The sequence below is a fragment of the Nelumbo nucifera genome, chromosome 5 (assembly GCF_055504915.1).
Source record: "Nelumbo nucifera cultivar China Antique chromosome 5, China Antique-T2T, whole genome shotgun sequence".
Lineage (NCBI taxonomy): Eukaryota > Viridiplantae > Streptophyta > Magnoliopsida > Proteales > Nelumbonaceae > Nelumbo > Nelumbo nucifera.
Genome location: NC_142653.1, coordinates 18,050,056 through 18,076,812, shown reverse-complemented (window position 1 = coordinate 18,076,812; position 26,757 = coordinate 18,050,056). Strand labels below are relative to the sequence as shown.

The window sequence follows — 26,757 nt, the reverse complement described above, 5'->3', positions numbered from 1 at the left end:
ATTTTGAAGATCTTCATTCCACCAAGTTTCTTTTATCACTTTGTCATCATTTGGGGCTCCTAGCAATGGGAGGTATTCTTAGGAATGAGGCAGGTCAATTGTTTCATTATTCTTGGATTTAATTGGTTTTGGATATTCGTTGAAGGTTGAGATAATGGCTGCAATGGAGGATGTGCAAAGAGAAGGGGGTATGAATGTGAACAAAATGATTTTTGAAGGAGATTTACAATTGGTGATAGGGTCATTGCAATAAACTCACAGTTGGTGAACATGTATTGTATTGTATTATATTATATTATATGTAAAAACAATATAACATTTGTTATCAAACAAAAAATAATAAGGTGATGTGTCCTTGTAATCAATCATATTTTTTAACATTTGTTTGTTGGTCAAATTATGTTTACTTGTATAATTTTGACAACAAAAGATAGAGTTTTGCTTTTACCTCATCTCTAGAAGCCTCTGGTAGCATCATTTTCATGTGGGAATACACAAAATCATTTTGGTGCTTGTCTTTCCATTTTCACATATTATCACCGCATTTTCATGTTTATTTTAGCTTTTCTATATTCATGTTGTTTTCATAACTTTTCCAATGTTTCCTAAAATTTCACAATGTTTTCTTACTTTTTTATCTATTTTTCTATTGTTTATTATACATTCTTATATTTGATAGATGTTTTGCTGACATTTTTTTTGGGGATTACTTGTGGACATAAATTGAATGCAAAATCTTATTTCTATATTTTGTGTTTATCAACTAACTACTTAGGGATATATTTTGCATAGTTGAAATGCATTCAATTCAAAGTTTGAGGGAAATGATTGTACCGATGGCTTTCTTGCAAGTTTTGCAGTTGTTGCCTCAAGGTTGCTGCCTCCCTTTGCCAGAACTAACATATCAAAAAGAAAACATCATGTCTATGAAACTTAAGATATATTCACCATGGTCAAATAGAGAAAAAAATAGTTATTAATCTAGACATTCCATGAACATATGTGACACTAGATACCATTAAAAGACTATGGTAAAAAATTGTATGTTAAGAATTATGTAAAAATCTTCAGAAACTGGCAATTCTTTTGTGTTTTTTGTTGATGCAAGAATGAGTTTACCCATTTAGCATCCTTATCCTAAAGCTACTCAATGCAATAACAAATAGATGATAGAACCAAGGTTCAAAGTATTGATATTTGATACACCCCAATATGGCAGAAGGAGTGTATTGCTTTTTTCTTTCCTCAAAAAGAGGGCAGGGGGTAGGTTTAAACGTTATTTAATGTTTAAAACCAACAGTCTTGGGAAGAGCCTTAAAAAAGATGTATCAGTCACCTGCCGATGATATGATACACCTCCTGATATGGGGTGTATCATGTCAAAATTTTGAACCTTGGATAGAACATGTATTAGATTATCTATATTTGTTAACTTATGACATCACATATTTTTTTCGTGTATGTTTATTGTCTATGATCATCTCTAATGAGTTGTGTTGGTTTTCTTAATTTGATGCTATCATTTTATGCATATTTTTGTCCTTGCAGGATGTTTAAGTATCTTGAAATCGATCTAATTATTTTTCAGGGCTCCACTTTCGCGGGTGAATTTCAAGGTTTTTAATTTGTGTTTCAATTATGTGGCCAACTGCATCAATACTTCATCCACAGACCACAGTCAATGAGCCAAATATTACATTTACATATTTTTTTGGTATAATGAAGCTTGATTTATACAAAAGAGAGAATAAAAATAGACCTTGGACCGCCTACAAATAGGATTAAAGCCTTTCTTAGCACTCATTAGACACCATCTTACAAATACCTGGGTTTCTAGAATAACATAAATGGATATATTACATTCCATCAAATTAGTTAACTTAAAAAGAGGTGATACCACCAGGCGATCCATTACCTTTAAAAAAACCACTAGGTGATCCACCACTTGGAGATTTAATCATTGAATCAAGGGAGTCCTTATCAGTGGCTTCTAACTTCTTGTTCACTTGGCTCCTTGCTCTGGAATATTTTAGGGTATTCCTTAATAAAGTCTTAGTTTATTATGTGTTTTATGTACAAGGGGTATGTGCTTCTTATTTTTTAAAAAACTTTCTTGCTCATATTAATTGCTTGATAAGGAATTCCCTCTTTTATAATTAAAAAACATTCATTAAAATAGAAATGGAGGATGATAATAAGTTCATTAAAGCCTTTACCCTGCCAACTATGTTTTGAGATATATAGCCTCTTTGGCATCTAGTATTTATTGAACTTTGTATAAAATTTTAACACTACAATAGGCATTTGATCAAGAAATATTCTTACATCTTCAATCAATCCTGGATTTTCTGTATTAGTTTTCCTCCTTTCCCCTGGTGATATTAGTTTCCATTACAAGAGTTAACCACTTAGAACGTTTCTGTTCAGATAATTTTTTCAGGATATGGAAGATGGTTATCTTGTTATGTTTGTGAAAATATGGGTCTAGTACCTTGGATCAATTGTTCATAATGAGGAAGTAATTAAAGATGATGTGCCCAATTGCCCATAGAATTAGAGTAAGGTAGTTAAAGAGGAGAAGTGCATCTGGTGTGTGGTGTGACTAAAATATACCAATAAGGCTAAATGGAAAATTCTATAAAAGACAATTATAGTGCTAGCATTGCTATATGACACAAAGTGTTGAGCAATCAAGAAACATGTTCAAAAAATGAGCATAGTTGAGATGAATGAGTGGCAAAACTAGAAAGGACTGAATTAGACTTGAGAACATTATTAAGGAGTTAGGAGTAGTTGTAATTAATGACAAGATGATGTAAAGTTGATTGAGATGGTCTGGTTATGCACTAGAAGACCAACGGTCGTCCCAATAAAGAGTTACTCAGTCCAAGAAGGCTCTAGAAGAGCAAGAGGAAGCCTATAGGAAATATGGTCTAAAGTAGTAAAAGTTGATTTAAGGACTTGTAATTTGACAGAATATACTTTTATCGAAAAGTGTGATTGCATTGTATGATTTGATAAAAATTGGATCTTGATAGAACAAAATGCCAGGATAGGATCAAAGTCCCATTTGCTTAAGAAAATAGTACTAAGTTTGAGGATCCATCAATCAATTTATTTCAGGGTTGAGGTCTTTTGCTAATTGATGTTTCCTCTAGGCCTTGAAAATAGTACTTAGCCTGCTAATTGATGTCATTCTATCAAATAAATCAGTTGAATTGAGTCAATTGAACTGCCCCACCTCCTCTCCTTGATCATTTCTAGCAGTCAATGCATATTCCTTGTTTTGTTAATAAGGATATATATGAGAAAATTTCATCTTGCTTCATTCGTAGCTTTTTCAGAAGATATTATGGGCACTACCTAGAGGGTCAATGCTTTGATTAAGGGATGAGTAGAAGAAAGGATTTTCTTGTGAAGGTTTAAAGAAGCCACAAGTGAGGAGACACAAACTGATGAACATACAATTTATCTATAATTTATGAGGTCTTTGCATGGATTCTTATGCCGTTTTTATTTAATTTTGCTCTAATTTAGCTTAATACTAAGAAAAGATTTCAGGGGTAATCAATCCAAGAAAAAGAAGGCAAAAGGTAAGAAAAGATGGACCAAAAAGGACCAAATTCAGCCCAGCCCAGTTATGGAAGCAAGAGAGCACACTTCGGCCCAAGAAGTACAAGTTAATTCTTTGAAAAAAAACCCAAGAGAAGAAGCCTAGCAAGGAGTAAATTTCGGCCCAGCAAGAGGAGGCCCATTCTCAGCCCAAAAGTGCAGCCTAGAGTGTAGCTAACATGTTCTAAGAGGGAGCCTAATTGCAGCCCAAATAGCAGCCCAAAGAGCTAGGGGTGGCAACCCTTAGAAGGCTCTTAAGAGAGCACTCTAGAAAGTTCAAGAGGGGGGTGTAATACACCCCATTCTAGAGGCTTCAAGAAGGGGCAAGAACTCCCTTGAAAATCTATATAAGGAGGCCTCTAGAGGGGGGAGAGGTGTTCAATTGCTTGAGATCAAGGCTCTCCCACTCCTTGGGGTTCGAACATCTTGAAGAGAAGAGGAGAAGGAGAAGGGCTAGGCGCAAGAAGGAGAAGGAGAAGGGCTGAAGGAGTTCAAGCTAGCAAGAAGAGAATGTGAGTTCGAAATTGGGGATTTTGATTCAGAGATCTAATGTAATTAATTCTTTTTTAGTTTCAATTTTTCTTTGATTCGAATTCAGCTTCCTTTGATGTAAATTTCTCTCTCTCCCTCTTCCATTCTTTCTTGATGTACTTAAGTTTGTAAAATTTCAGATCAAGCAATCAATTTCTTTTTGTTCATTCGAATGGATGTGATTTTTCTTGAAGTTTATTGAATAGAGGTTAATTGTAGATCAGATCAGCCAATTAATCTTTCAAAACTCAGATCTGAATTCTCAGATCTGAGATTGCAAGATCTGAATTGCTTGAAAGAGAATTCAGATCCGCAATTTTCAGATTGGCCGATTTGATCTAAAGCTTGGAATTCTTAGAGTGTTGAGAAAGACTCCAGGAATTCAGATCTACTATTCAAGAACTGAATTGGATGCAAGGTTAGAGATAACTTGCACAATTCAGTTGGTGATCAATTCGGATTTGAATTGATACCTTAGAAGTGTTTGAAGAAATGCATGCATGAATGATTAGATCATTGATAGAGATGTGGGGATCATCAATCATGCATAGGATGAACATGCACTTGAAAGAGGTTGTTCATGACCTTGGGGTTTCACCAAACCAAGGCTCAATCATGATCTATTCGAATGATTCAATTTGATTGATTGCTGAATCTGAAGATTGATTTTAATTGCTTACCCTTCTAATCTGAATTGAAGGCAATTGGGCCAATAATTTAGATAGATTTTAGTTTATGATCTTTAGCTTTTGAATAAAGTTTTGATTTGTTGTTGATCAGATAAGAATTGACCAAATTAGTATTAGTAATTGTTTCCTAATTCCTTGTGGGAACGATACTCTACTCACTACTCTATTACTTGAGCGGCTAGTGCACTTGCTAGTGTCACCAAGACACACCACAAACCTAATTGAAGGACAACGTGGTTGAGTGAAGTGTCTAGGTAGCAGGAGGTTGTGGCTGTTAAATTTAAATTCAAGAACTGACGATGAAAGCTTCGAATCTAGATCAATGATCCAAGGATAACTAGCAATTCTCAATCCATTGGTGGAAGAAACCTGCAGAACAGAGTCAAGAACCATCTTGTAAGTGAAAGGTATGACAAGTTTGTTGGACAGTTCGGAGGTTGTGTTATATCTGTTACTGAAACATACGATGACTTCATACCAGAGTTAAACTTGTAGTGAAGAAGAGTGTGTTCCATTTTTACATTTTGGTATCACATAGCACATTACTGGGGGACTCATGGGGTAGGGGCAGAGCAGGGTGCACAGGAGGTCCACTGATCTCACCATGGAGAGCCTGCAGTTATGTGGGTTTGATCCAGGGCCTCCACTTTAGGAGGGATGCCAAGTGACCATCCCAACCACTGGGTCATTGGGATGAGTGTGTCTGAATCTGTCATTGTATACTAGGTGATCTTGTTAGATTTTCCCAATTATTACATCAATATTGGTTGAGGATGAGGATTGTGAGAAAAAGAGCCATATGTCTTGTCAAGTTATATTGTTCTTCTGGATCTTATAAATAAGTTCTTTCAAGAACCAGGCTTCCATAAATCCTGTTGCCCCTAGATGGCCCTTAATTGTTGCCAGTTGTGTTGAACTCATATGACCGTTATCATCAGAACTGAGCTCTTAACAAAGATCTGCCATTACATTACTTGCATTAGTCTTCTATATCTGGCTTGGAGAAATAAATGGTGATTGTCTACTTTCCTGCTGGGTTTTTTTTCTTTTTTCTTTTTAACTGAGCAATGCTGGAGTCCTGACATTGAAAGGCTTCTCCTTTCTTCTAATCTACTTTTCAGCCTAGAACATTAGATTGTCTAAGGAACTACATCTTTGTTGCTGCAACTTCACTGAAGTGACATTACATTGCCTAAATGCAGCTCAGCTAGATGGCTCAATTGCAGTTTGTTTGGCAGACTCCATGCTCTAAATTATGCCTGTTAAGGGCAAGAATAACCAGAAATGATCCAAAATACTTATAAATTACATTTTTTTTTGGCTTTGGACTTGGGTCTTATCAAGTACTGGCCTGATCTCACTCTACCAGTATCTACTTGCCAGTCCTCTTTGATAGTTTGGTTAATAACTGATACCGTCTTAGTAGTAATCTGTTGCATGCCTGGTCTTTTGCGTAAAAGAGAGGGATCTTCCTACTAGCATATTCTCCATAATAAGGTCAGTAACAAGAAATATTTTCTGGGTTGCCTTCAATACAAACAAGGAAACAAGGAAAGAACCCATGGATAAAGAAACCATTTTTCTTTCTGATACCTACACCAATGGCATTTTCTTTTAATCTTTGAGTGTTTTCATTGCTGGTCAATTTGAACTTTTAAGTGTCATTTTTCTAGTTTGTCAAGTATCTGAGAAATAGGGTTAACTATCTCAACGGGTCAATCTAGGAAACTTATTAAAACATTGGTCAGCGCCTAGGCACCTGTTAGTCATTGCATCAGCTAGAGAGGCCTAAACAACTACTCATTGCTTTACCGTATTAATAACACTGCTATTGATAGTTGTTGGGACTAGGGAATTGGGTAGGATAGGTTGAATATGTAAGCCCATCTATATAGCTTTCTATCTGTAATTGAAGCACAATAATATAACACGGACAAGTACTCCTAGCAAATACCAGAGCATTCACTTGTAATTATGATGGGGGGGATGCGTAAGAGGTTTTCTCTCTTAGTGTGGCATATTTCACTTCAGTTGTGCAGGGAATGCAGCAATTCTAGGAACTAAAGGATAGCATCCAATGTTTTAATGTCATATTTTGTTATCAAGTTGCTAGTTGCTGAATGATGGCAGCTAGGTTTTTGGAATTTTAACTGTTAAAAATCTGGTGTCAAGCCTTGCTAGACAAGAAATTTAAAATTTGAGTAAACGACCCAACTAAAGTTAGGATTACCTGTCCAAAAATTTAAAGGTAAAAAAGCTCAAGAAGAAAAATAGTTCAGGATCTAAATTATACATGAAATATGTTATTTATCATGTTAGGAAAAGTGATATGTTACAGTTGAAGAGGGCTAGAAGAGTGAGGGGCAGACCAAAAAGGACTTCAGTGGAAGTAATAAGAAAGAATTTAAGCACCCATAATTTGATGACGGATATGGCACTTAACAGAACAGAATGGAGAAACAGGATGCATGTGGCTGATCCCATATAGTTGGGAGAAGGCTTAGATGATGATGATGATGATCTAAATTATACATGGTAAAGAACCAAGGTACCAGAAAAGGTCACATTACGTTCTCTTGATCTCCAATCCAAAGTGTATCCTCATTTTCACTCCTATTATTATTAAATTTGCATTTCATATAATCTCCAATCCTAAGCTCATAGTTATGGTTCATATGCCTGGATTTTAGAATTGCCCATTTTACAGGTCCATTGGCAACCTTTTAGTCCTCCAATTGGGTAAAGTCATTTCTTTTGTATACTTCTATCATTGCAGGAACTGCCAGAAGAACAGAAAATGGAAAATGATTGTTGAATGAGTACCTTGATTTCTGAGGTTGGATTCAGTAGTTGATGATGCTCCTCCTTTGTTTTGTTGTATCGTTCAATCACTGATTTCATGCTGATAACAGTGGAGGTAACAACTCCATGAGCTTAATGATTTATGATAACAGGTAATGACATCGCAATGAAGAAGACAAATGTAAAGAAAAGATATTAAACCATGGTAATGTAATACCTTTGTTAAGTTCTTTCTATTCAAATATTCTACACTTAATTAATTTATTTTTTTCAACTCCCATCTGAGGAACACTGGTCTACAAAATTAGTTTCATGATACATGTTTCTTCATGCAAGGGGACAATTACCTTTCTTGATAAAGAAAGGTAAATCATAGCTATTTCCTTTAACTTCAAATAACTTTAATTATTTTCCATTCAAACATTACAGCATAAGTTCTCTATGCAGGATGTGCTGATACTTAAATAAAACAGTACTTGATTGACATAAATTAGAGGTTTCACAGGATCACTTTAGGGTTGGAGTCTTGGAGATTGTGTAAAATAGGAAAAGTTCACCCATCAGAATCACAGGTCTTTGTGATGACACTATTTTTTTTTTCTGTAATAATCAATTAAATGGTTTGAAGAACAAATTTCAGAAAAAAACCCTTGTTGTCCGCTCTCAAGAGAGTAACAGCACATAAAACATACACATTAACTTGTAATAATAAACTCCGTTCTTATATTAATGGACTAATGAATATTTATAGATTCATAACTTCCTCCTAATTAACTAAGACTCCTAGTATGAATGTAATAGAACTTATATTAGTGCAAATGAATTTGCCAAAGAGGCAGATTCCATAAAGTAATAGCACTTAAGAATTGCCTGATAAAATCATCTTGGGATTTCTTCTTTATTGAGTTGATTTCTTTCAATTTTGGTATTGGGGGGGTGGGGGGGTAATGAGGCATTTCTACAGGTACAGCGTGTTGTTTTATGACACAATTAATTGCTAGTAGTAAAGCCTATATGATTGTTGAAATCATGTTTTAATGGTCCATGTATGTCTTACATTTCAATATTCTCATGGATCTTTGATGATTTAATATTTTTTTGAAATTGCTGCTGAACTTGAACGCAATATCTGTTCCATATCCTCAAGATTGATCTCCAAATGCATTATAGGCCTTAAAAATGTGGATAAAGCTCTCCACATTGTCATTTTTTTCTGATTTAACCATATGTGTTTCTATGTAAGCTATGAGTTCCCTGTATATATTTCTTTTGTTGTTTTCTATGTAATCAATCTAGTGAGTGGCTTGGGTCTTGGATTTATGCTTTTGTATGGGGGTATTTCTTCAAGGAATGATGTTGGAGCCAAGTGCTTAGATATGTTTTTCCTTTTAATTTTATGTTTTTTTAGACAGTAGGGAATTTTTTGTCCTTTTACATAACTTCTTTTAGGTCCAGCTGTGGTAGTAAATGTGTCACCTAGGTGACAAGGTGCCTAGGCTGAATGCCATGATTTGAATCAGAAAGGTGCTGTCTAGGCAACTAGATGCCTACCTAGGCAACAAAAAAAAAAAAAAAAAAAAAAAAACGAAAATGAATGGCTCATTGTAATATTATCAATATTGGCTGCACCTTATTAGTATGTGTATTTGTTTATCTTATCATATATTGCTTATATTTTATTTTAAGGCTTTACTCAAATCAAATGAACCTTAACCCAAATTATTTGGGGTTGGCTACATTAATTCTGTCTCCTCATTATTCTCTACCAAGAGCCAGTTTTCTGTCAAATTATAAGTTTTCAGGTCATTTTCTACCACTTCAAACAAAGTTCGATTTTTCCCTTGCTCTTTTAGGTCCTTTACTTGGCCAATTGATTCTTCAATGATGCAGTCATTGATCATCAATACACTGGACAGAAACAATTTTGGTTTCTCTCCCTTATCTTGTCAATAATTGGAGCTGTTCCCAAGTCCTCTTAATACATTCATTTTTTGAACACATTGTTTCCTGATTTAAGGGTTTTGAGAAAGGGGAAAATAATTTTCTTATTTTTACTGAAATTAATCTTTCTCTTGAATATTTTATCAATATAAATTATTTTGTTCTTTAGGCTCAGTTTAGAAGGAGTACAAATAGAAATATGTACAGGGCAAATGCATACAAAATACAAGGTTTTGTACTCTACATATTTGTATTTGTACTCCTTCCAAACTGAGCCTTAGGTTCAGTTTGGAGAGAGTACAAATACAAAAATGTAAAAAATAATACAAAATACAAGGTTTTGCACTCTACATATTTGTATTTGCACTCTTTCCACACTGAGCCTTAGCTGCTAATGATATTTTGACCTGCAACTTTTCTTTTAAATACCAATTATATATAATATTGTGTTCTAATTACTGAAAGTAATAGATTTAAAATGCTTATTTCTTTTTTCCTTTGTAAATTATGTCTAGTTCTAATGAATAAATGAATTTCATTGCATATTTAAAAAAGATTTCTTTTAGATATGATGATTTTCCATGTATTGGAATGAAATTCAGTGTGATAGTAAAAACCATTATTGTTTCTTCAATTTATATGCATGTTGTTTGATATACAAGTCCAGGGAACTGACCTAGAATTTAGCCTTCAGATTCATAGTTGTTATAAATCCATGGAACTGACCTAAGGAGTTTCTGTTTTCTGAATTATTAGTTTTTTAGGAGTTTAGTTGGCCTATGTGGTCTATATAAGATTATGCCATTATGGAGGAATCAGATAGTAACCCATTCAAGTTAGTGAGTGATTCCTGTGACCTAGTGTCAGTCTAGGGCTCATCGTGCTATTCCAGGTTTTCTTTCTCATCGATCTTTTTCTCCTCTCTAATATCCTTTGCAACCACCATGAATCATCAATTTCTAGAGCAAACATGTTCAATCAGAAATTTTAAGTGCATGAATCAATGCAGATCAGTTCTTGTAGTTAAATGTTCAAACCCTTAGCCATTCACTAATTTTTCTACTGAGGGGAACTCTTTTCTTTCATTGTCACTTATAGTTTCACTGAAAACTTAACCTAGTCCATCTGTCTGCCATCTTTTAGCCACATCAACAAGCCTTGGAAACAGTTTTGCAAGGAGCTTTCATGGCAATACATGGAACTAAGAGTGGCAAATGGGTGGGTTGGGTTGGATTGGGTGCGGGTTGAGTACCAACCCACCCATATTTACCCATAATGTATTTGCCGCCCATATTTAAGTAGGTTAGTGGGTCACAGCCCACCTTGACCCTGACCCACCCTAATCCACCCATATGACCCACTAAACTTACTATATATTTACAAAATTGCTCTTCGTATATATAATCCATAAGCTTTCTAATTTAACTTAATTCCAGGCACTGTTCATTGTTTTCTTAATTCAAAGACTGAACTCACAGTGGTGGAATTCCTCCATCCCACCTCCTCTCTCTCTCTCTCTCTATCTTTCTCTTTCTTCTTTTTCTTATTGTCCTTCCTTTCTCTTCTCTTCTTCATTCCTCTCCTCCATTCTCCTTTCCACCATTTCTACTGAACCTGTGCAGACCATCCTCTATCCCATCCCCTCTCTCTCTTTCTCCCCTTTATATTATTTTTCTCCTTATTCTATTCCTATTCTCTCCACTACTCCGATCTCCAACCTATTTCTCCCCTTGTCCACTGCACACGAATCAGTCAAGTAGCCAAAGATTTTGAAAGTTGCAGACTGGTATCCTCTTGAATGTGATCATCAAAACTCTTATGGGCAATGACTGACTCTTTCCATCCAATCTTTGTATTCTAGATCTACAAAGTTAAGTACGTAGTTAGGCTGATAGAGCAGGTAGCTCCTTGCAATGCTAGTCAAATCATCACCCAGTCTACTCCCAGCTTCAGCTGTGGGTCATCTCTTCTGCATTCAGTCACCCCAGCTGTGCTTCATCTGTCCTGGGTTTTCCCGTTCAATCAAACCCAGCTCATGTTTCAGACTAACAATGACCTCTGTTTCTGTCTCTGCTCAAATAACCAGAACTGTGGATTCTATTAGGGCTCGAATGGTAGAAGATAGGTGAATGTGAGAGAGATAAAAAATGAAAGGTAGCGGCAGCGACTGGTTCCCGTTTCAGTTTCAGATCCAGTAGTGGTGTGGTGAAGTTAGAAATGAACATGTTATGACCCAATGGCTACCCTTGACCCAACTGACCCTGACCCTTTTCCCCTGACCCAAATCGGTTACTCAACCCATGATCCTCTGTTCAAATGGGTGGGTAAAATGAGTTCGGTCAGACTTTCCATCCCTACGTGGAACGAAGAAGAGATCATAGTGAATATTTCAATTAAAGTGGTACGCTGGGTCAAAATATGAGAGGAGTTTGCTCCCTTCTCAACAGATTATGTACTAATGGGTCAGCAGCGGGTGGCATCACCTTCTGCAACCTGTATTTTCACCAGTGTAACCCTGGAATGTCTGGATTTGGAGGAGTATTTAAGGACAGCTTGGTATATTCATGCATGAATCAGGCCCTACAGGATGGGGGAATTCACTAGAGCAGAAGTGTTAGCAGCGTTTAAGGCCTAAATGTGGCCACAATCTGTGAATTTAGGAATTTATTGGTAGAAGGGGATACAAGGGTGGTGGTGGGTTGGCTAAGGAAGTAAGGGGTGAAAGTATTGGCTTGTGGACCACATGAACGCATTAAGGGTTCATACTTGATAGAACTCGATTAGTTTGAAAATTATTGACAGACACAGGCAGCTGAGTCAGGGCTATTTATTGATGTGCATGGATACAAAATGTTGTACATAATTATTTTAACATTTAATTAATATTTACTGTTAACAATTAAAAAAAAGCCTGGGAAACAGTTCCTGACAAGCTTAAACCTAGTTACCAAAATTTATCCCTATTTTTTTACAACATATTTTTTGTTCTTTTGTTCTGAATCTTATAAAAAAAACTCTTCACAATAAATTTTCCCTTTACAGTGTTGTTCTAAATACCTTAGGCTGCATTTGTTTGAGGTGTAAATTCAAATTTTACACCAGGGAAAAATGTGTACCGGTTTAGTGATGGATGGAAATTAGGACCGGATGATTTTGAAAATTTACATTGGTCACATTTGGTTTCCTATGGTGTAAATTTTCAAACTGGGTCTCGATGGTAGGAACTCAATACGGGCGAGAGCGTTTCCATCAAAGTGATCAGCAAGGACCAGGTCAAGAAGGAAGAATTAATGGAGCAGATCGCGCGGGAGATCTCCGTCATGCGTCTGGTCCACCATCCCAACGTTGTTGAGCTCAAGGAAGTCATGGCGACAAAATCGAAGATCTTCTTTATTATGGAGTACGTTGGAGGTGGTGATCTCTTCGCTAAGGTCTACAGAGGGAAGCTCAAGGAGGACGTTGCTCGAAAGTATTTCCAGCAATTGATCAGCGCTGTTGATTTCTGCTGCAGTAGGGGCATCTCTCACCATGATCTGAAACCCGAGAATCTCCTCTTTGATGAGAATGGAAATCTCAAAATCTTTGATTTCGGGTTATTTGCTCTACCAAAGCAGCTCCTCAACGACGGACTCCTACACACACACTGTGGGACGTCGGCCTATGTGGCCCCCGAGATTCTAAGGAAAAAAGGGTACAACGGATCGAAAGTGGATCTCTGGTCTTGTGGGGTCATTCTCTACGTGTTGCTTGCCGGATTCCTTCCTTTCCTGGACGAGAACATGATGATGTACTGGAAAGTTTTCCAAGCAGCACCTACGTGTTGCTCTGGATGAAGGAGCGAGCGATGGAGGCTGAGTAGATCTGCAACACCTCAAATCCCTCTGATTCGTTGTTGTTTGGTACCAACCTGGGTGAAGGAGATACAAATCTGCAACACCGATTCTTACGCTAGTGAAGAAACTTGAGGCATGGAGGCTGAGCAGAGCACCGAGGTTGAAGACTGATCAGAGAAGGGGAGAAGGGGGAAAGTTGAAGACCGATGGTAGGTACAAATAGACGAGAATGAAACCAGGAGGAAGAAGAACAGGGAGAGAGGAGAAGAAGAAGAAGAAAAGAGAAGGAGAAGAGAGAGAGAGAGAGAGAGAGAGAGAGAGAGAGAGAGAGATGTAATAAATACATTGAAAATTTTGATGTATTTATTACATCGATTATCGATGTAATTCAACGGTAACATGTAATTTTACACCGATTTTTGGTGTAAAATTACATGTTTACCAAATGCTTGCAAAATTGAACCGGGGTAAACACTTCTACCAAGCGCAGCCTTAGTTTTCTCTGGACTTTAGTTTCAGCTTTAGATTCCATTCCTAGACTTAGTTTTCCCTTTACCATAACCCTGAGTCATGCTCATCCTACATCATTTGGCATTTGAGCAGTTAGTCCTACATCAAGGTATATGGACCAAAATGCTATTAATCACATTGACACACTGAAACTTTTTATATTCCTGTAAAAGTCTTTTATTACACGGCTACACTGTAGCCTTAGCCAACTTTCATGCTCTCATGAAACAGTCCAACCTATAAGCTTAAGCTGTTAGGTGAGGTCTCCAAGTCGGTTTTTATTCTCTGAAACATACTATTCTGGAACATATTCTAAATGTGTTGAATTGCAAACATCTAAGAGTCAAACTGAATCTTGGGGAGCTGGCCAAGATAACCATCTAATTGAATTATCAAACTGTTCATTGAGCTCCTTTACATGGTACAACAGGGTAGTTACCATTCAATTACTTGCACTTTTCCAGAATATATCAATGGTTGGTCCCTCTTGAAACTTTTAGACATTGCTAATGTATGTAAGACTGTCTTCATGGGAAACTGTGGACATCCAAACTCCCTGATGCAACCATCAAACTGTCTATTGAACTGTCTCTGTCACATGCCAAAAGTGGTTCACTTCGACATCTGATTGGATAAAGTTATTGCCTGAGTTGCATCTTAGCAAGCATTGGTTGGAAAACTCCCTTTCCCTTTTGGTGCTGTCAAACCTTTAGGAATTTGTCTGTCTTAATCTCTGACCAAATGTTGTCATCTGCCCAAGAGTAATATAGGTGACATTTTTTCAATACTATTGGACTTAGTTCAGAGTCACCTGTCTTATGCAGCTCTGAACTAAGATACTATTGGACTTCTGTGTAGTATGGTTTCTTGGTGAATGGATGAATCTCAACCTTCATGGTGTGAATCTGTCCATTGTATAATCCTAAACCCTTCACACGTTCTAATTTCTATGTGCCATTTTGTCATGCAAACTCTGAGGATGTGATGCTTACCAAACTGAATCCTTTATACTGGTCTTCTAAATTGTATTTTCAGATGTCTTACAAATGTCAGATTTAAAAATGAATATAGATTCTGATGAGAGAACCGCTCACCGCAGAAGCCCCTTAGAGGGCGGCTTAACCTCCTGAAATGGTTAGGTGATGGAAGAGCAGGGGTGAGGAAGAAGATAAGAGGAGGGAGAAAGGTAGTCATTCACTCATTCCACTTACACAATTGGGGCCTTATATAGCTGGCCTTCCAATACAATCATGGAGAGAATATCTTCACGTGGCATTGTAACTAACTCTGATAGAGGATCTGCAGACGTGGCATGCTAGCCCCTTCGTCTTCTAGTGAAGTGATGAGTGATGGGAGGGTGGCCTGCACCAGCTACTGAACTCGAGCTAACTTCCTCATGGGCTGTTTGGGCTTATCAACAGATTGTTAATGGAAATTATAGTTATTTCACTCAAGGTTTGGTAGTACTAAAGTTATCCTTCTTTTGATGGCACTATCTAATTTCTTCTGATCTACCAAGGGTCTTCTATTGGTTATCTTTGGTTATGGGTCATTCTTCTGTTCTAATATGAAGGTATGTTACATTTAAATGCAAAATCGCCAACATCTTCCCGCAGTTTGATGTAGCTTGACCACAAATATGCAATCCTGAATTTTTAAGATGGAATCAAGTCTTTTCTCATAGCATCGGAATATCAAACAGCTGGCTTGTTTATGGTCATCAGAGTTGCTCAATTCTCATTTGTTTGGTGCAACCTCTGAGAAAAAAATGCAACTGTTTTTGTCTGCCTATATAAAACCCAAAACCTTTCTCTTTTCAGCAACTTTCTCCTTGCATTTGGAGAGCTAATGACAACATCATACAAAGTAGTGTGAACTAATTACCCTTTTCTCTTCTTTAATTTTAGAAGGCTGAAGGGTAACTTTAGATGTTATGTCATTCAGATATTCAAATAGGTTTGACTATGATACCGGAAAGGTTTCGTAGCAATCAAACGGTATCATAAAAAGTTGTAACCAATCAGGTCTTATTTATCATAATTCATGGGCGGTGGAGTTGATTGGTCAAATTTATCCTAGTATCATGTCTTTCTGGCAGCATAAATTTTTTCTCAGATCAATTACATTTAGAGATACAGAGAAGCTGAGAGGTTTCAGATCTTTTTTGCTTTTCAGATATAAGAATTCAGTTTTGCCAAACAACACCTAATCAACATGGGAAGCCGTACAAGAAAACAAGACCGGAAAATTGAATCAAAGTGGATAGGGGGATGAAATTTTTACCTGGAGGTTCAGATTCAGACTGTTAAAATTGTTTCTCATTATACCAAGAAAAGAATCAACATGCAAACAAATATTTTCCTAAAGTGAGTAGTTGTTTTATTAAAATGACATTTCTCCAAAATTTCAATCAGCTTTGCAATGAAGAATTGGCCCCATCTATTCAAAAACATCCACATATTTCTCCACCATTCAACTTTTTTCCAAATTAACACAAACGCCGGCATAATTAGGAAGGTGAATTGATTTTGTGTTATGTGCAAGCAAATGCAACCTTTGAATAAAAAAAAATCCAATTGGGTTTTTATTGGAATTCATTACAATTGTTGTACACTTGTACCCAAGTATCATTAAATTTTCACTTTGAGCAAAGAATTCGTTGAAGCTTGTTGCTCTCTTTGTTTGTTGTAAGCCTCCATCTTAAGGCTCTTTTGGTAACTAACACGTTATAGTTCAACGAGGGCATGGATTTTGTGATGGTGGAAGGTGGTTCAAACTTCTAAGTGCAGCAGTTGAACCAAATGAAGGTTTCAATATATAATTTTCTATGATTCTGTGGAAGGAAATCCTACAACATGATATGTTTCTTCCACATCAAATAACCTAACTTACATAACCATGTTTCTTGGGCACCAAATATCATACCATTAAATGGCGAGGTATACACAAAGATACGCTTTTACAAAATTACAAGTTTGGACACGTTGGCATGAGTACAAACTAGCTGTAAGAAAATCAGAGATCATGTCTGGCAATATAATAGATTATGTTGTTCTCAAGAGCAAGCAAATTAGCTTTCGATGTTGTCAAGGCATATTTTTCCGGTTTATGAACTCAAAAGTTATAAAGGGGATATTTACCTTTGTAAATACAAAGGCGAGTGTTATGGAACTATTAATAATTTAATATTGAAGCAAAGGTAGATACGTGTAGCTTTTTTTCATTATTAATACTAGTGTAAGGACAGGTGCAACTTGCACCTGTTCATGGGCCAGGCCGGGCTTTCACTCTGTATTAATAGATTTTTCTAAGGCCCGAGCCTGAGCCCGGCCTGACTATCGGACTTAAAACTTGGGCCCGACCATCGGGCCTACTGCTGAAGTGGCTGAATAGATAGAGAGAGAGAGAGAGATTATAAAGGAAAAAAATATAAAAAAATGTATATATTAAATTATAAATATATATTTCAATAAATATTATATTATTTATATATTTTATATAATATATAAAATACATATTTATGTATTTTATAAAATATATAATGCTGAGTTGGGTCGGGTTGGGTTTTTTTGACAAATCCCGAGCCCGGTCCGTAACACAGTCGGGCTTACTGTGTTAGGTTTGAGTTTCAGCTCGCGGGCCTAATTACATGACCAAACCTGACCGGGGTGCGGGCCGGGCCGAGCCAGGCCATCGGACTACCCGGCCCATGAACAGGTTTAGGTGCAAGTAAAGGGTGGAGATACAAGTTGATTATAAATTTTAATTTAACTTTTATGACTTGTACCAAAATCTAGGTAATAATATCTACTTTATAATAGTATAGATCTTAAAATGTGTATGGCACCCAAATATCAATAAAATCTTTGTTTATTATCCATATTTTTGTTTTCATTTGTTTTTAGAATTGCTATATCAGTAAAAAAACAAAAGCATGTTCTCTAATTATGGTTGTGATTGGCACCATTGTCACTTGCAACATTTTAGGTTGGTCAATGTGAAATTTTGATAAATTGTTTTATCACATCACACTAGATAACCACTTTGGCACTTCCACTAAAAAAATATAGGTATTGGATTGGGTGTTGGCATTTATAGTAGAAAGACTGATGTTTCTAGCAATGGTACCAAATATTGTATTGATAACTCAAAGCATTTGTGGTAAAATAATATATATATATATATATATATATATATATATATATATATATATATATATGTTCTCATAAAATTTGTATTGACCAACCTATAATGTTGCAAGAAGTGGCAATGGTACTAGACACAACCTATGTTGTTTTTTCATAATTTTTTCTTAAACTATAAAAATCATGTTATTTAAAATGCAAACAAATTTTCTCTTCAAACTTTTGAAAACAATAAAAAATACATAGACAATTAACAAAGCTTTCCATGCTTTTGTTATATAAAACAGTCTGTTTCTGACTAGATGGTTTTGATTTGTTTTTGGAACTGGAAACAAGAAAAACAATTAAACATTGGAGTACACACTCCTAAAAAAAATGATTTGTTTTATCAATTTTTATTTTTATTTGTTTTATTTATTTTCCTTCGTTATTAAACATTTGGGATAAATACCTTTTGACATAAAAATTTTATCATTTAATCCTGTCTTGCTTTCTCTCCGCTCTGAATGATGGATTTAAGAGAAGAGATGGAGCTTTAGGGCTTTATAATAGGAGATCGGATTGGCTGGAAACAAAATCCTGCAGACCGGGCTGGGCTACATATCATGAGTGAACACGCCTGTGTTCAGTGTTCACTCATGATAGATACCCAGCCCAGTGTGAAAAGGAATGACTAGAAGCAATTACTCTGTTTTTATTTCTATTGGTGGTTGTTATTTAAAGTATGAATCCTCTGTCTAATCACTGGTAAGAGTGGAAGGAATGACTTGAAGCAATTACTCAATTCAAGTAATTTTCCAGAAGTCACTGGAATACACATGTTGATCTTTCTTAGCTGTCACACATGTTTGGGTCATAGGGTTGGCCCAATACCTATACTGGGAGTAAAGGAACCAAATGAGGAATTTATGAGTGAAAATTGAAGAGATTCATATGGTCTATTTCAAATGTTGTCAATACATTCTTGTTCTTTTATGCATCTTCCTTTACGCTCAAAAAATGGGGAAACCAATATCTTTATTTTTTCGTTGGCTTCGAAGGGGCATTTTACTCTTATCTTGACTATTTGTTTCATCTTGTTAAATGATTTAAAGTTAAGAAGATTCTTTTATGCCTCCAACTTGCATAGAGCAATTATCAATTTACATTACACATTATTAGAGCGTCATGTTGATTCAACTCTCCACGGGCCACGGCTACATTCATTATACAGTCACCCATGCCTCAACCATCCGACATTTTGTTCCACATGAAATATGGCTCATATTATTTCAATCATGCAAAATACCTTCCTACAATACATCAAGAAACAAGTCTCCACTTCATTCGCCTAGCTTCGATTTGCATTGGTTCCTTGGACATTAATTATGGTCTAAATATTTAAAACTACTAATATTTCAATAAATTGTGAATCATATTTTAATGATATATTTTAATAATGTCATTGATTTATTAGATTTTGTTAATAAAATTCTGCATCTTAAATTATTGAAAAGATTGTAAAATTATGGAGTTTGTTGTGGTTGTAAGATATATTTTTATGTATTATTTGTATGCAACTATAAATGATTCATCGTTTTCAATTTTAGAATTCTTAACTAAAATTTGTAAATAGTTTTGATATGAAGATAATCCTTATATTGATAATGTTAGGGTGATATTGCAAAAAACCTGAGAAAAGATGAGTGAACTTTAGTCTTAAACCATAGATTAATATAAATATGAGTAATGGGATCAGTGTTCTAAAATCTGGCCCAGAAGTTGAGCTTGTTTTCTCTCCGTGTCAATGGATCGGCGGTTGAATCATCTGGGTTAATGGGCCAACCAATATAAAAAATTAAAAAGAAAAAAAATAAAAACCCAGTAACATGTTGAATGAATCAGATGGATCAATTGTACAACCGTCTAGGTAGGTGGATCATTGATTGGATCAACGGTTTTTTTTTTATAATATGGCAGGTTAGAGGATGATCCAAGCTAGGTTTTTGACCAAGTCACCAGTCCAACTACCCTCAAATAACAATGGTAAAATAAAACATAATCAAATGATTGTAAGAATTCCTTTAGATAATGAAAAAAAAAAAAACGTACTAGATCTGTAAGAGAGTCACAAATCAGATGATCAAAAACAATTTAAGGATGACAGTTTTTGGCACAAGGAATTTCTTACCTCGGATCCACCGAATGGATGATCCTGATCCTATTTTATATGCATTAACCTACATTTGGTTCTTGAGCTAAAAAATTTCTGTTCTAGCTCATTTTGCAATTACTTGAGGTGTGATGCATTAAAGTATTATTGTTGCCATTTTTCTTAGTAATATAATTAGCCCTCCCACATAGAAGCATGGAAGGCCTCATTATCTATTTTTGTGGAGAAATTGTTCACCTAATCAAAGTCATCCAGTAATGAAAAAGTGGACTAACCAATTGTGAAGAAATAGGAGATGGAAAAACATTATTTACAAAGCTATTAAATATGCAATTTATTTTGAGCGCAAGGTTATAAAACAAAATGCAGCGAGTGAACCGGTTACAAATACCATGAACGGAATGGTAGCATAACTTGAAGTTAATTACAATATTAATAAGTATGATTGTAAGGTATTTAATCCACTATTTATGCAGAGGACAAAACTGTTTAATTTAAGATCACGACCAAGCAAGATACTACCGATTGTTATGAGCAAAACTGACTTATAGAGATCAGGATGCATATAATTGTCTATCTCTACTTATTTTATCAAGCATTAATTGAGCCCTTCATGTGCAGGGCCTTGTAATCTTTTCATTTATTTATTTATTATTTTTTTTGAAAATTTGTGATTTAAATGATAGGTTCATTTGAAATACGTAAAAAAATTGTAAGAGATGAAAGGTGAGAAAAATATTCAATTTATTAACTTTTAATATACTATTGACTTTGAGAGTGAAAATGAATTTATCTTAAGAATTAATTAGTTGGGAGATGTGCAATGCAGGGACTTTGTTAAATGAAATTAAGGCAGAAGCCAAAAGGAGTATTAAGACATTCCTAATTGGACCAAGTGAGAATGAGTCCACCCTAAGCATTATTTTTGGGTTTACGTATTGTCTGATAAATTGGTATTAATTATTATTATTTTTAAATTAAATTTAAATGGATTTTAATTTTTATTAATAATTTTGTTTTTGTTAAATATTTATTAAAATGTGTGATTTTTGTTTTAAGTAGAGATAAAGTAGAAGGAAAGACATTTGAATTTGGGGAGAGTCAATCCAAATTGAACCCAAGTATTATATTTTGGGTTGTGTATTTTAGATAAATTTACATTTTTACATGGATTTTAAATGAAATATTATTTTTTAAAATGATAAAATTTTATTACTTTTTAGTGGATGCTAAAAATGGAATTTAAAAATAATAGCTTTCTATTATTTTTTTTAATATTCTATATTATTTTAGACAAAACTTAAGTGGATTTTTAATTAACTAATTATTATCACTTGTTAACTTCATTGATAACTTAATTTTTATTAGTTATTGCTAAAGAAATTTGCATTTTTATTGTTTTTAGTTGAAATTTAAGTTAAAGATTCATTTTTATTTTAAAATTGGATCTAAATTAATAAAAATTAATTTAAAATTAATAAAGTTGATTTTAAGTTATTATTTTACTAAATTAATTAAGCTATTATGACCAAATGACATAGAACTTATTCATAGAAAACTGAATAAATAGAAAGGGGAGAGGAGCCCACATAGAAACATCCTTTAAAATCAAGGTTGGCATTTAAAAAAAAAAAAAAGATCTAAAAAGGATGAGGGAGAGGGGATGCTGAGAAGAACAACAACTATGTTTTAGGTATATAAAACATATAATTATTATACTAGTAAATTAGCATCTAATGTACCCTTTACTTAAAAGGCAAAATTGATGAGGAAACCTAATAATGACTCTACTATTTTGGGTACTCAGAATTGTTCTCCAAATATCTGGGTTGAACTACTTTCGTGTAAGGCAATTATATATAGTTTGTTTTAAACTTATTTTGTTGAACTTGCTGCGTCTTACACTTTTATTATCGTTGTGTCACGTTAATCATTTTTATTAAAGAAATGGCATTATAAAAATTGCACCTGAATCTTAACTTTGTTATAGTGTGCTAAAATAGATTTCTTGGTATAATAACTGTGATTAGATCACGAAGAAAAGTTACCTGATTACATTTTCAACAAATTAAAAATAAAACTAGGATAAAGTAAATAATTAATTAATTATTGGCCCGCTCCTATAAAAATTGAAACTGACTATTAATGATAATAGCAAGCTTTGTGTGATAGCATATCAACTGGCATATCAAACAAGAGCCTGCTGGAAATCAATGCAGCCACTTTAAAAAAAAAAAGAAAAGAAAAAGAAAACCGATAAACCAATATGATCTCAATTGATTGCATTTCAGCATATGGAGTTATCAGTCAACTTACAGTAATCCAGTTCACTTCCGAAGCCATTTCTTCTACAAATAATTTAGAGTAGTTTTCTTGTATAAACTAAAGGTAAAGTTGTCTTGTGTCAATCCCAACCAATAGTCTATAGCATAGGATAGGAGGAACATGCAGGGCGCACCACTATATTGAAAGTGCTGGCTCAGCACATCCACTTCAATTCTATAATTTTGAAGGAAAAATTAAATTGGGTAAGATTCAGGAATCATTGCTTGTATTTGAGCCATCCATCAACCCCTTTTGTTATTGCCGCACATGGAGAAAGCTGCAGACAACCGGCAGGTTAAAGGTTCCATCTAATCCCATGCCAACCCATATGCACGTATTATATTGGCATGTATCACCTCTTCAGCAGAATGTTCAAACATCCTAGCATTTATTACAGTAAGAGGGTTGAGGGGATGCCTCAATATCTATTATATTGAAGCTATCATCACAATTTTTGATAGATAATTTTCTCATTTTCTTATTGAAGTGGCCATTTTCTTCATCTAAGCTGAGAGAGGTCAAGTGATCTTTCCATTTTCATTTAATTTGTTATATAGAAACCACAGAAAACCAAACTGGATAACATTTAGAGTACGATATGTTGACCGAGCATAAAATTATGGGGTGATTGCCAATATGCCCGATTTTCTTTTCAAAACCAAAATATATAGCCGCCATAACAGAAAAAAAATAAATAAATGTTTTTTTTTGCTGATGTAGCAGTCGCTTTTATTTTTGAAAACAAAATCATAAATATTGGCGAACACCCACTATCTTCTGTGTTCAAAAAAGAGAGTATTCCCTAATGTGAATTGTGAATCCAAGCCCAACATCTTCAGCTTGGCCTAGCATTCAATTTGCACATTTTGCCTGAGGTCGCCACAGCATCTCTCTTTTGTCACCGACAATAACGGTTAGTACCCGATTCCCAATTTTGCATCGTATGTGCACGTGCACTTGTATCATGATGACCATACATCCTCTCTGGCAAGTAAGGACACAACTGTACTTTCCATTTATCCAATCTGTACTCGGAGCAAACAGCTTCCGGCTCCGTTAGCTTGATTATCTATTTCCATGTGACAATAATTTACCCCAATGAAATTCATCATTCCAAGTTTGATAATATCTCAACACAGAATTGAGCTCTTAACGAAGGGTAGCTTTCTCAAATTACACTCAACATCATCAACGTTCTTCAGGTCATGGTTTTCGTGCCATTTACTTCCATCTCACTTAGAAATGGAAAACTAAATAATCTTACGACTGTGCACATACTCAGCTCACGCTTACGAGATACGGCATTGCTATGCACGTACTCTTACTTGGAGCATAAAGCCTTCTTTCTCCAGCGCGACTCAATCTATATGTTTGGCCTTTGCAGTATTTCTGATTTATCTACATGAAATGTAATTCTAAAACGGTTCTCTCTCTCTCTCTAGATCATGAAAAGTTGGATCTCTCATCTAAGTATCCTAGGAGGAAAGCAAGCTCAAGACCTTGACGCTCAGAGCTTCTCCAAGTCTGTAATGGAAATCTATGGTACTACGAATTGGTAAAAGGCATATCAGGAAGAAAAAGAAACTTTAATACAAAAGGAGATGTGTACTATTAAATACATACGTACTCTATTCTCGAATTCTTATTGAAGACTCAGCGTTAATCTTCTAACATATCCTAAAGCCAAATAAATTCATTTTTGAAGAGTGTGCTATTATTTTTCACGGAGGAACCTAACACTGCGACCTGTACATCTCTAGAATCAAGACTATCGATTATCGACACCTTTCAAACCCCAAAAAAAAAAAAAAATCAAGACTATCGAACACCTTAAGCATGCCTTCAATTCAAACCAAGCAAACAGTTGTACATCAATTCCGTATCCTACAGGTGGAAGCTTCAAACACTTCAAGAGTATTATCAATAGGGATGAAATCACAAGCAGATAAGTAGATGAACGATCAAAGAGCAAGCTATGAACACAGAGTGAAGGGAAATAAGGTCGTATCAAAGTTGAAGAAAGTGTAGCCTATGTCAGCTCATGCAATGTGCGTTAATCGATTTCATAGTAAGCCTTGAAGTCGTTCTAAACTTTTAGCAATTAGTACACAGTCATACAACACTCAGTTTGTCATATTTCATGAACGACAATATCGTATTTTAGGGGAAGCAAAGAGAAAATGTAATAGAACTATATTAAACAACATAACTCCAGATAAAGATTCTAAGCTACAAATTAAAGCTACGATTACTGAGAATATAAGCTCCAGCTACTCAGATTTTTTTATAGGTAATACATACAGAAGTACTAAAATAGAGAAATAGAGTGAGAATATAAGAAAGGAATTTTGTCCAACCTGGTACTTGCAAAATCATAGAGCTTCCCGGTGCTGGAGAAGATAATCAAACCTACTTCTGCGTCGCACAGGATCGCCAACTCCCTCGCCTTCTTCAGTAATCCGTTTCTTCGTTTTGAGAAAGTGACTTGCCTGCTGGTCGAATTGTCGATCCTTCGGATCACGATCTTGCCTCTCCCCATTCTTACTGTTTCAGATGTCAGGGTTTCTCCTCTGGCTTCTCTTCTAAATTTGCGGAAGACAGAAAGAAAGTGAGATAGAGAAGAGAACTAGAGCTCAAAGTTTTGAGATCTGAGGTATGTTAAAAAAGAAGAAAAAAACAAAGAAATCGAACCATATGAACGAAGAATGGAGGAATATTTGAATCTACGAAGATCAGAAGTGAGAGATCGGAAGAAGAAAAAGAGAAGATTTGAAGAAAACCTTTAGTTAGTGAGCTTCTGACGGCGGACACCACAAGCGACTTTACACGAGAGGAGAACTGAAATGGATGTGAGATGTCTGTAATGTACTGCTATATAAGGGGACGCTGCAATCAAAAAGCGGTTTTAGAAAATTGAAACCACTTTTCTAGGAAAAATCAGATGGTTTTGTGCTCTGAAACAACTAGTGGTTTTTACTGTTCAAACCTCAAAAGGAAGGCAACAAAAGTGCACTTGGTTCGAGGCCGAATCAGGGGCTGCGGGAATTTTATATTTCTGTACTTTTTTTTATGCGCCGTCTACATTTGCGATCACCGACACGTGTGAAAAAGTCACCTTCGCCGTACCGCTTGTTTCGGGATAAAGTTATCCTTAAATCTTTGCAAAATGGCGATCGTGTCCCTAACGGCTGTACCTCAAACATTTTTCTTCTATTGTACATTATCTACCGGGAATTAATTGTTAAATGTTTCACCTATTTATTAATTGGGCACGCAATCGCTGGTCATTCAGACTATTAGGCTGTGTTAAAAAAAAAGGAAAAAAGAATATTAGGCTGTGTTTGGTTTGCCATAAATTAAGAAAAATTCGTACGATCTTGTTTGGAAGGAATGCAAATACAATATAGGATTTACAAGTATACAAATATAAGGTTTTGCATTAAACATATTTGTATTTATACTTGGTAGCATTGGAATTTGAGATTTGAACCCGTCTTCACTACAGTCAATTATTGGCTTTAACTTATCAAATGAGGCACTATCAATTCGTAAATTCTTAAAAAACTTCCCCTTAGCTTTCTTTTTCTCTTTAATTTTCTATCAAACCATTATTAAATTCACACATAAAATAATTTTAAGACAAAAAAAAATCAATTCAATTTAATTAAATGTTAAAGCTAATAAATACATCGACTATCTCTTATTCAATTTAAAAAAAATATTGAATCACCATGCAACTCTTTCTACAAATAGTTGGCATGGTGAATGGATCACAATATGAGAAACTTTTACATGCCATTGTAGATCAATGATGCCATTTTGGCAAATAAATGATCATGAATTTTCATATTTTTTGATAATTCCATAATAAAATCCAATCTACCAATCATAAAAGTGGTCACCAATCGGTTAGTATCAAATTCATAAAGGGTTGTGATTGGTTCAAAATTTTCTGATATAATACCTTTTATGCTGATTAGATCTTATATCTTATAAAACTGGGGATATGGTGGTAATTCATACAAAAGAGTGAGGGTAGGATCGGCAGTGAATATGAGGGGAAGGGCAGCCTTGGCTTGGCTTTTCGTGTGTTCCCAGGTTTTCGGGTTCGTTAACTCGCTGAGAGACCGAAGGCACGGGTTCGCGGGGGCGAGTACACGTCAAAACAATAAGGAATGTGCCACTTGTCATTAGAAAACGAGGTTTAATAAAACAGT

The 26,757-nt window shown here is 35.2% G+C and overlaps 1 protein-coding gene and 1 long non-coding RNA gene across 11 annotated transcripts in view; one reads left to right on the top strand and one right to left on the bottom strand.

Annotated features, from left to right (window-relative positions):
* Positions 1 to 15,430, top strand: part of LOC148791265 (uncharacterized) — a 51,591-nt gene extending 36,161 nt beyond the window's left edge. For 4 of the 8 annotated variants that reach the window (XR_016076277.1, XR_016076276.1, XR_016076278.1 and 1 more), the window contains one exon: positions 7,609 to 15,430. This is a non-coding gene — a long non-coding RNA (uncharacterized LOC148791265). Of the gene's footprint in view, positions 1 to 1,588; positions 4,125 to 7,608 lie in introns of all 8 variants that reach the window. The other 4 variants (XR_016076281.1, XR_016076275.1, XR_016076279.1 and 1 more) reach the window with 4 other exon arrangements.
* LOC104595549 (MADS-box transcription factor 23) overlaps positions 1 to 25,527 on the bottom strand; it is a 37,640-nt gene extending 12,113 nt beyond the window's left edge. For 2 of the 3 annotated variants that reach the window (XM_010256313.3, XM_010256315.3), the window contains exons 1-4: positions 25,321 to 25,527; positions 24,898 to 25,122; positions 7,656 to 7,734; positions 835 to 896 (exon numbers count right to left, since the gene is read on the bottom strand). In XM_010256313.3, the coding sequence (XP_010254615.1) occupies positions 835 to 896; positions 7,656 to 7,734; positions 24,898 to 25,079 (323 nt within the window). In that variant the 5' untranslated portion in view covers positions 25,080 to 25,122; positions 25,321 to 25,527. The remainder of the gene's footprint in view (positions 1 to 834; positions 897 to 7,655; positions 7,735 to 24,897; positions 25,123 to 25,320) is intronic. The other variant, XM_010256314.3, reaches the window with a different exon arrangement.
* Between the last annotated feature and the right edge of the window lie 1,230 nt (positions 25,528 to 26,757).